At 38.5% G+C, this 10,500-nt stretch overlaps 2 protein-coding genes across 4 annotated transcripts; both read left to right on the plus strand.

The window, feature by feature from the left end:
* Positions 1-244: 244 nt before the first annotated feature.
* Positions 245-2,252, plus strand: LOC145146821 (tetrahydroberberine oxidase-like). Of its 2 annotated transcripts, XM_079075031.1 has the most exons (2): positions 245-896; positions 963-2,252. In XM_079075031.1, exons 1-2 carry the CDS (start codon positions 425-427, stop codon positions 2,042-2,044), a joined length of 1,554 nt encoding a protein of 517 aa, XP_078931157.1. In that variant the 5' UTR covers positions 245-424; the 3' UTR covers positions 2,045-2,252. The 2 variants fall into 2 exon arrangements, with proteins under 2 accessions (XP_078931157.1, XP_078931156.1); XM_079075030.1 differs by having other exon boundaries at positions 246-2,252.
* A 6,202-nt stretch (positions 2,253-8,454) lies between these two features.
* Positions 8,455-10,500, plus strand: LOC145146848 (tetrahydroberberine oxidase-like). Of its 2 annotated transcripts, XM_079075033.1 has the most exons (2): positions 8,455-9,130; positions 9,197-10,500. In XM_079075033.1, the coding sequence occupies exons 1-2, from the start codon at positions 8,659-8,661 to the stop codon at positions 10,276-10,278; spliced, it is 1,554 nt and encodes a 517-aa protein (XP_078931159.1). In that variant the 5' UTR covers positions 8,455-8,658; the 3' UTR covers positions 10,279-10,500. The 2 variants fall into 2 exon arrangements, with proteins under 2 accessions (XP_078931159.1, XP_078931158.1); XM_079075032.1 differs by having other exon boundaries at positions 8,455-10,500.

Consider the following 10,500-nt stretch of genomic DNA (forward strand, 5'->3'; position numbering starts at 1 on the left):
GTTTAAATCAGCAATTAAGGATTTTGACTAAAGAATGTTGTTTTCTGAATGCTTATGTCAATTCAGATTTTAAAAACACATACATACACACATACATAGGTACATACGTACTTATATACATACATATATACATTCGTACATAATTAAAAAAACACATACATACATACATACATACATACATACATACATACATAAGGTAAACTTAAAAAATCAATTTAGCTTTTAGTATAAAGACATCACTTATGATGGGAATCAATTTTCATTTAAAACCTTTTGATAAATTCGAATCAGCAAGCTCCTTCTAGGTTTTTTCTAACCCCATTTGAATTCACCATTTTTATAGCCCCATTTTGAAGTCAACTCTATGCCCTATAGTCTTTATAAATAAGACACTGACATCGATATTCAAACCCATCAAATTAACATGAAGAAGTCTCAAATAAGCTCCTCTGTCGTCTTCCTCCTGGTTCTTTGTCTTTCCTTTTGTAACTCATGGGCAAACTTATCTTCCCTTGTTGATGTTACACCAGGTACGGAAAATTTCATGAGTTGCATACAGCCCAAATCCAACAATGTCACCTCCTTCTCTCAACTCATTTTCACACCTGTGAATGCTTCTTTCATTCCCATTTGGCAAGTCGCAGTGCAAAACACTAGGTTCCTTAAACCCTCCACTCCTAAACCATCAATCATCGTGACACCTGTGGATGAAACACTTGTCCAAAAGGCTCTATTCTGCGCAAAGAAACATGGGTACGAGATCAGGATCAGGAGTGGGGGCCATGACTATGAAGGCCTATCATACACTGCTGATGTTCCGTTTGTTATGCTTGATTTCACCAACATGAGGTCTATAGACGTGGACGTAGCTAACAGGACCGCATGGGTCCAGCCAGGTGCTGTGCTTGGTGAACTCTATTACAGTATTTCTCAGAAGACCGACACCTTGTATTTCCCGGCAGGTGTTTGCCCCACGGTGGGTGTTGGCGGGTACATGGGCGGTGGTGGCTACGGAAACCTACTGAGGAAATATGGTACTGCTGCTGATAATGTTTTGGATGTTCGCTTTATGGATGTCAATGGAAATATTCTCGACAGGAAGTCGATGGGTAAAGATTTGTTTTGGGCAATACGAGGAGGCGGTGCTTCCAGTTTTGGAATCGTTCTTGCATGGAAGCTCAGGTTGGTTCCAGTTCCAGAAAAAGTAACTGTATTCATACTGAATAAAACTTTGGAAGAAGGGGCAACCAAAATTTTCCATAAATATCAATACGTTGCGCCAACTATTGATAGAAATCTACACATAAGGACTCAGGTGTTTGCCGAATATATTGGCAACACCACCAAGAAAACCATACGAATTATGTTCGAAGGAATTTATCAGGGCACAAGGGACACATTGCTTCCGTTGCTGGACGAAAAATTTCCTGAGCTCGGTGTTAGACGAGAGATTTGTGAAGAAATTAGAAGCATCCAATCGACCGTTGTGTTTTGGGGCTTGCCAAGCTCCACCCCAATCGAGATCCTCACGAACCGGTCTGCTATAGCCAAGCTGAACAATAAAAGTAAATCAGACTATGTCCGGACACCAATTCCCATACACGGCCTAAGACAGATATGGAGAAAGCTCATGCAAAACGACGGATCGGCACTTCTCATGATCAATCCTTTTGGCGGAAGGATGGCTGATTACTCGGAGTCAGCAATTCCATATCCTCATAGAGCTGGGGTGTTGTTACAGATTCTCAAGACTGTTAATTTTAACGGTCAAACTTCAGACACAACCCCTACATCGCTCAAGAGGATAATGTGGCTGCGAAGCTTGGACGAGTTATTGACGCCTTATGTGTCAAAGAACCCAAGAGAGGCATATTCCAACTACAATGATTTGGATTTGGGTGTTGGAAGTTCTAATTATGAAGAAGCCAGTCTTTGGGGTGAGAGGTACTGGAAAAGGGACAATTTTCAGAAGTTGATTCGAATCAAGGCCAAAGTTGATCCGAATAATTTCTTCCGGCGTCCACAAAGTATCCCTGTTTTCTAACACCTCTCTCTACATGCGACACCATTTTCTTGAAAAAGGATCAAATTTAGGGTTTTACTTCTTTTGTTTTTTTAATAAACTATCAATACGTCTAACGTACTCATATCGCTCTGTTTTAAATGAATATCTAAAATTAATTGTTAAATGATTGTAATTTACATATGAATTGGTTATGATTTATTCTAATAGATACATTGTTTGGTTATTATATTTCTTGGTTATACTTTGTGTTGACGAATAAATATGATGTATTTAATTCATAAGACGTCTTCGATAATTTCTAATTTAGGCTTGGGTTTAAGTTGGATGATGAAAACTATCCTATGTTGGAACTCGTATGGTTGATAAAAACTTATTGTATAAGTACTTGTTGGTGGACTTGTATATTGTATGGAGCATATCATAAGCAAACTACATATATGTAATGTTATATGAGGGGTCAAGAAAGGAAGGATATTAGTGGACTTCTTTGTCCGGTCGCAAAACCTTGTTTCTAGCAGCTCCAAGTACAATAACATACTCAAACCTTGTTTCTAGCAGCTCCAAGTACAATTACATACTCATGAACTTGGGGTCAAGAATGGGATGACTAGTTATAAGGTATAAGACCATTCGTTGGCGGCTTTGTGAATGTCACACGTTGGTCAGTATGTAGATGCCTACTGTGTATTTTTGTCAGGACCCTTGATCATTGGATACAACGAATGGTCTTTGTTGTGTCTTTCAATATTGTATTTCATAATATTTATTTTGTATTATAAAATGTAAGTAGATTGCTATTGTTTGAACTTTTCCCAAGAAAATAGTCTGTATATTAAATATGGACGTGAAAGTAGGTTGCTATTGTTTTCCCTTTCCTTGACCACTAGTTTAAACTGATTGTTAATAATAATGCTCTTAATTATAAATTGTTTGATGCTTGGTATTATCATTGTTACTAAGTAGTAATTAACCACTAAACCAAATCATGTCACATGTATTTTGGATAAATGAGTTTAAGAAAATGTTGTTGCTGGAATGTACAAAATACGTGTAACATCCCGATGATAAGGTACTTCTAATTTCAACCCTATAATTTAATTATGTTGCATTTTGGTCCCTAAGTTCAAGAAAGTGTGCAAAAGGAGCCCTAGTGGCATTTTTGTAATTTGGCCTTCGGAGTACGCTGAGCGTACTAGGGCGTGCCCTAGTACGTAGGGCGTACATCAGTGTACGCGGGGCGTACTTGCCAATTAAGGAAACCCTAATTTTTAGGGTGTGACTCATATTTAAGCACTCTTATGGCCTCATTTCATTCACCTTAGCTGCCTCCATCCCTCTCATACGTTTGTGCAACCCTAGTTTCACCTTGAGGAGCCTTTTCAAGCTTAAAAGTGTGTTTTTGGTGCCTTAGAAGAAGGAGGAAGGAATCCAAGTTTATCTTTAAGGAGTGGAACACTTGGATCTGAGATTTCTACATCTCTTGCAACCTTTCTAAGGTATAAAGCTTGTAACTTTATCCCTCTAGCATATAGATCTAGATTTGGGTGTCTTTATGGACCTTTTAGTCCCAAAATGTTAGATCTTGAATATGGCATGCTCTTGACCTTTGAGTTGTCCTTTCAGACCCTAGGAGGGTTCTTAAGTCATAAAAATGGGTTCCAAATGGTTAGTTTAGCTTCATGCATCATTTAGAAGTCCTTCATGGAATAAGATCTTATGTTAAGAACTTTTTGGACATGCTAGGTCATAAAATTTGAGACTTTATGACTCCTACGAGGATTTTAGCCATGGATCTGAATTATGGATGTAAGAGCTTAAGCCATTAAGCTCTTAATAAAGTTTGGGACTTGCGATGGTACGCCCCGCTTACTCAGAGTACGCCCTGCGTACGAGGTTAACCACCCTGATGGTGGTCAACTGCGAGGCTGCGTGTACACCCAACGGACCTCCGGAGTACGCCCCACGCACGCACTCTAAGTTGACTCGGTTGGGTTGACTCAGTTGATCTAGTTGGTTTGGCCATTTGACTTTGACCAAGTTTGACATTGAGGGTATTTTGGGAGTTTGATGGAATTTAGTCAGTGGTGGGAATAGGTCTCGGTTAGAGAGATGAGATTCAGAGTTGGGACCTCATCAACTTTTGTTCAGTTTGTGAGGTGAGTTTTCCTCACTGTACTTGCATGTCGAAGCCACCAAGGCCGAACCATTGGATTCGATATCCTGTTATGCATGCTATTGTACTGTAGTGATCTATTAGATCAATATCCTTGTATATAGGATGATGCTATGCTTAGTAATCTGTAGATCTGTCTTGCTGTCTGTAGACTGTTATATGATTATCTGCTATATGTGCACATGTTTGGTTGGTGGTTGAGGCTTTACTGCTTTTTACGCGAGCCAACAGACCGAGGGCATTCCAACCCGATGGTTGAGTGGGCCTGAGGGTATTCCATCCCGAGGATGACAGGACCCGTTGTGTATTGGCATTCCAACCTGATAGTTGAGGGGCCTAGGGTATTCCAACCCGATGGTTAACTGGACCCATAGTGTATTGCATTCCAACCCGATGGTTGATTGGACCCGACATGCTGTTATCGTATATGTTATTTGTTTGTGTGGTTGTATTTTGGAGGATCTCACTAAGCATTGGCTTACAATTTTGGGTTATATTTCAGGTACATCAGATGACCGCGGGAAGGCGAAGGCGTGACCGTACACATCCTCATATTTTGACTTATGATTTTGGGAGACTCTGATGTTGAAAATGTTTTGAAAACTATGTTTGTAAACGAATTGTGAATTTGGGTTGGTTTTAAAAATTTTGAATTTCTTGTGATTTTTATGGATGTTACAAGTTGGTATCAGAGCCTTGGTTTGAGTAAATTGGAGGAACACTCGTGCGAATCCAGTCTCAAACTAAGGAAAAAGATTTTAAAAAAATTAAAATAAAAAAATGATTTTCAAATTGTTTTCAAATAATAAAAAAGGATGCGATGTGTACGATCAGCCGGAGCCAGTAAGTAGACCCCAAATTACCACACTGTTATTTGATCTTGTGATATATTAGAACATTATGCTAATGATAGGCCAGGGATCTTCAGGAATTGCATGATAGAATTTTCTGATTATATGATGCCTGATAGGCTAGGGTTCTTCCTTATATGAAACTGACATCATTACTGTAGTTGCTTAGTGTATGCATCATAGTTATAGATAACTAAGATTCTATAGCCTGAGAATGTTTGGTTTGATCTTATTTCCTGTTCTTGTCTGATGAAGGACTTAGGGTAGGATCAGATATTCGACTGTCTATAGGGTCAAGTGTTATGTATGATTAGCATATGTGAGTGCTGCCGGGTTGGTGGAAGTTTCATAGATGAGTTGTGTGGGGTCAGCCGACCAGTTTCATGATGTTAGCCTTCCTCTAGGGAGTGAGGATTGAGTGTATGCGTTTTCAAGTGTGTATTTTTAGGGTTGTTGTGATGGTCCTTGAGACAAATACGGGTAGCTGTGGAAGGTAGTATGGGCCCATACTATTGGAAGCACAGGACCCGTACGTGTAACAAGGAAGTCACAACCCCTAGCGATTTGTTGGGAGTTGTTTCCCCTGGTATGATATGTATGTTATTTGATATCTCCTTGGTTTATTTTCAATATGATGACGACGAGACGATTTGAGACAGGATCGGGAGCTGGCGGCCAGGATGGGCCAGCTGTGTCTGAGGACAGGGAGATCCTCCAGGAGGAGGTTGTTGCTCACTTCCGAGCACAATTGCCAGAGATGTTTGGGTCTATTAAGACCGCCATGGTGGAGTACTTTGACGAGTGTTATGCTGCTTTGTTTGCGGCTGTTGCAGCCACCGCAACCGTTTCAACTGCTGGGATTGGTGCTGGGAGAACCTTTCAGTATTGGGACTTCGAAAATACGAAGCCCCCAACTTTTGATGGAGTTCATGATCCGATCATAGCCATGAGGTGGCTATCTGACATCGATGGATGCTTTTTCACTTGCTCTTGCCCAGCTGATCCGAGGGTTAGGAGGTGCGCTCTGAACCTTTTACGAGACTTCACTCCTTATCATCCAAAGCCACTATTGCCTACTACGATAATGTAAATATTGCCTACATGTCTTCTAGTCCGGTCAAACATCAAAAGTCAAAGCACGTTGAGATCGACATCTGCTTCATTTGCAATGTGGTCCTGTGGGCCATGTTCAAGTTTTACATGTCACTTATAATTAGTCCACGTAATATACAAATATCTTTACCCAAGGGCTTCCTTCTACAATATTTCATGAGTTCAAATCTAGTAGGAACATTTAGACTCTTCATCCTAATAAAAGAACGGGGACATGTTAGCGTGTTAGTGTATTTGTACTAGTAATTGTATTACGACCTATTCTAGGCTCATTATCATGTAATGCCCGCTTTTACATTGTATTTATATCTTGTAATTCTCGCCTTTATATTGTGTTTATGTGTGATTAATGTGATAATCCATTATGCAAAAACATACGAATTATTAGTTACTAGCACTTATGATCGGGTGTCAAGTAGGTGCAGAGGCCTTAACATTCACCGACTTATTTGGAGGATTGCCCAAATATGACCATCTTACGATTAATAATAATATCTTGTTTTTCTAGGTTCAACTTCCCGCCCGCCCCAATAAAATTTGGTTGTTTAAATGTTCGTCTATGCTTTTGATCAGTTTGGAGTGTTTAAATAGGTTTTCGAAAACTTTAAATGCAAAGGCTTATAAACAATTTGCCACCCTATCATACTTGTCTAGTCATAAATAGCGGGTTGATGCACCGGCAAAACGAAACATAAACTAGCCTTAAACGACACTTAGACAAAATAAAATGATTGAAAATTAAATATGGAATTTGCCAGTGAGTATTATAAGAATAAGACACCATCTCAAGACACCGTGAAAACAATTTTCTAATCAATGACGTCCATTCTAACTTTTTCATTGCTTCTAACAAAACTTTTGCCAAGTCTTCGAATTAAAGCCCTCCATATCATTAGCCTAATATTTAATATCATAGCTTTAATCAACCTCAACAGTCTGCATGCATGTCGTGGTTCAAACTATATGAGAAAAAAAAAACAGGAAGCACATATCTTTCATTGACTTTTATTCCTTCGTTGACTTTTGACTCAGATGGTATTATTGACATCTTCAGAACTTGTAATTATAAAAGTAATAGCTCACCCTTAACAAGAAGCACACATCTTACATTCAATAAAAAGCTAAACAACGTACATTATCTGAAAGCAATTTCATATCATCTATGCCGCAGTTTTCTTGTTGAATTTGAATCTATTATAACTAAATCAATTGCATCTTAGATTCTATTTGACTATTCCATTAGAAATCAGAATGCCAGGTCATATTTTACTATTTCAACTCAATATGTTTAGATCAGCAATTATGGATGTTGACTAAAGAATGCTGTTTTATGGATGCATATTTCAATTTAGCTTTACAAACACATACATACATACATACATAAATACATGCATGCATACGTGTACATACATATATAACTTAAGTTTAGGATGATCTAATTTGCTTTTAACACGTACGCCACTTATGATCTTAATCAATTTTCATTTAATTAAGACCTTTTAAGAATTCAAATCACCAAGGTCCTTCTAGGGTCGATCGGTTTTTCTAACTCCATTTGAGTTCACCGTTAAATACTAATTATAACCCCATATGAAGTCATCATCCTCTCCATTCTTTATAAATTAGACAATGCCATATATAGATCAGAGTCACCAAGTTATTGTATATTTTGTAAGAGAAATTAAATATCCTTCTACTTTTGTTCCTATTATCTTTTTACCTATTTTAGATGGTGACAAGTGTCATTAAATTTAATTTAAATTTGATTGAGATGTTAAGTTTAGAGACACTTGTTATCATCTTAAATAGGTACGAAGAAAATTAGGAACAAAAGGTAAAATGATTTTAATTAGTGTTTTCATTATTTTCTCCACTGACTTTTGATTCAAAGGGTATAATTGAAATTTTCAAACTTGTAATTACTTGTGAATGGTGGTCGTTAACAGGAAGCACATATCTTAAACACTTTTGAGAATTAAATAAGTATATTTGACGAGATTAATACCTTAAAAACTATACTATCCAGACCGCAATTTTCTAGTTGAAAACTTGAAACGGAATCTACGTTAACTAAATCAAGTGTATCACAGATAGAGAGCGGAATTGACTATTCCATTAGGAATCAGAATGTGAGGTCGCAATTTACCATTTCAACTCAATGTGTTTAGGTCAGCATTGACTAAAGAATTTTGTTTTTGTTTTGTGAATCCTTATGTGAATTTAGTTTAAACACACAGACACACAGACAAACACAACATATATAATCTAAAATTAAGGATAATCAATTTAGCTTTTAGTATGAAGACATCACTTATGATGGGAATCAATTTTCATTTAAAACCTTTTGATAAATTCGAATCAGCAAGCTCCTTCTAGGTTTTTTCTAACCCCATTTGAATTCACCATTTTTATAGCCCCATTTTGAAGTCAACTCTATGCCCTATAGTCTTTATAAATAAGACACTGACATCGATATTCAAACCCATCAAATTAACATGAAGAAGTCTCAAATAAGCTCCTCTGTCGTCTTCCTCCTGGTTCTTTGTCTTTCCTTTTGTAACTCATGGGCAAACTTATCTTCCCTTGTTGATGTTACACCAGGTACGGAAAATTTCATGAGTTGCATACAGCCCAAATCCAACAATGTCACCTCCTTCTCTCAACTCATTTTCACACCTGTGAATGCTTCTTTCATTCCCATTTGGCAAGTCGCAGTGCAAAACACTAGGTTCCTTAAACCCTCCACTCCTAAACCATCAATCATCGTGACACCTGTGGATGAAACACTTGTCCAAAAGGCTCTATTCTGCGCAAAGAAACATGGATACGAGATCAGGATCAGGAGTGGGGGCCATGACTATGAAGGCCTATCATACACTGCTGATGTTCCGTTTGTTATGCTTGATTTCACCAACATGAGGTCTATAGACGTGGACGTAGCTAACAGGACCGCATGGGTCCAGCCAGGTGCTGTGCTTGGTGAACTCTATTACAGTATTTCTCAGAAGACTGACACCTTGTATTTCCCGGCAGGTGTTTGCCCCACGGTGGGTGTTGGCGGGTACATGGGCGGTGGTGGCTACGGAAACCTACTGAGGAAATATGGTACTGCTGCTGATAATGTTTTGGATGTTCGCTTTATGGATGTCAATGGAAATATTCTCGACAGGAAGTCGATGGGTAAAGATTTGTTTTGGGCAATACGAGGAGGCGGTGCTTCCAGTTTTGGAATCGTTCTTGCATGGAAGCTCAGGTTGGTTCCAGTTCCAGAAAAAGTAACTGTATTCATACTGAATAAAACTTTGGAAGAAGGGGCAACCAAAAATTTCCATAAATATCAATACGTTGCGCCAACTATTGATAGAAATCTACACATAAGGACTCAGGTGTTTGCCGAATATATTGGCAACACCACCAAGAAAACCATACGAATTATGTTCGAAGGAATTTATCAGGGCACAAGGGACACATTGCTTCCGTTGCTGGACGAAAAATTTCCTGAGCTCGGTGTTAGACGAGAGATTTGTGAAGAAATTAGAAGCATCCAATCGACCGTTGTGTTTTGGGGCTTGCCAAGCTCCACCCCAATCGAGATCCTCACGAACCGGTCTGCTATAGCCAAGCTGAACAATAAAAGTAAATCAGACTATGTCCGGACACCAATTCCCATACGCGGCCTAAGAAAGATATGGAGAAAGCTCATGCAAAACGACGGATCGGCACTTCTCATGATCAATCCTTTTGGCGGAAGGATGGCTGATTACTCGGAGTCAGCAATTCCATATCCTCATAGAGCTGGGGTGTTGTTACAGATTCTCAAGACTGTTAATTTTAACGGTCAAACTTCAGACACAACCCCTACATCGCTCAAGAGGATAATGTGGCTGCGAAGCTTGGACGAGTTATTGACGCCTTATGTGTCAAAGAACCCAAGAGAGGCATATTCCAACTACAATGATTTGGATTTGGGTGTTGGAAGTTCTAATTATGAAGAAGCCAGTCCTTGGGGTGAGAGGTACTGGAAAAGGGACAATTTTCAGAAGTTGATTCGAATCAAGGCCAAAGTTGATCCGAATAATTTCTTCCGGCGTCCACAAAGTATCCCTGTTTTCTAACACCTCTCTCTACATGCGACACCATTTTCTTGAAAAAGGATCAAATTTAGGGTTTTACTTCTTTTGTTTTTTTTAATAAACTATCAATACGTCTAACGTACTCATATCGCTCTGTTTTAAATGAATATCTAAAATTAATTGTTAAATGATTGTAATTTACATATGAATTGGTTATGATTTATTCTAATAGATACATTGTTTGGTTATTATATTTCTTGGTTA

The sequence above is a fragment of the Lactuca virosa genome, chromosome 1 (assembly GCF_052849685.1).
Source record: "Lactuca virosa cultivar CGN04683 chromosome 1, Lactuca_virosa_CGN04683_v6, whole genome shotgun sequence".
Classification (NCBI taxonomy): Eukaryota; Viridiplantae; Streptophyta; class Magnoliopsida; order Asterales; family Asteraceae; genus Lactuca; species Lactuca virosa.

Excerpts from the sequence above, each read along its gene's own strand:
- LOC145146821 (XM_079075030.1), top strand. The coding sequence starts at position 425 with ATGAAGAAGTCTCAAATAAGCTCCTCTGTCGTCTTCCTCCTGGTTCTT.
- LOC145146848 (XM_079075032.1), top strand. The coding sequence starts at position 8,659 with ATGAAGAAGTCTCAAATAAGCTCCTCTGTCGTCTTCCTCCTGGTTCTT.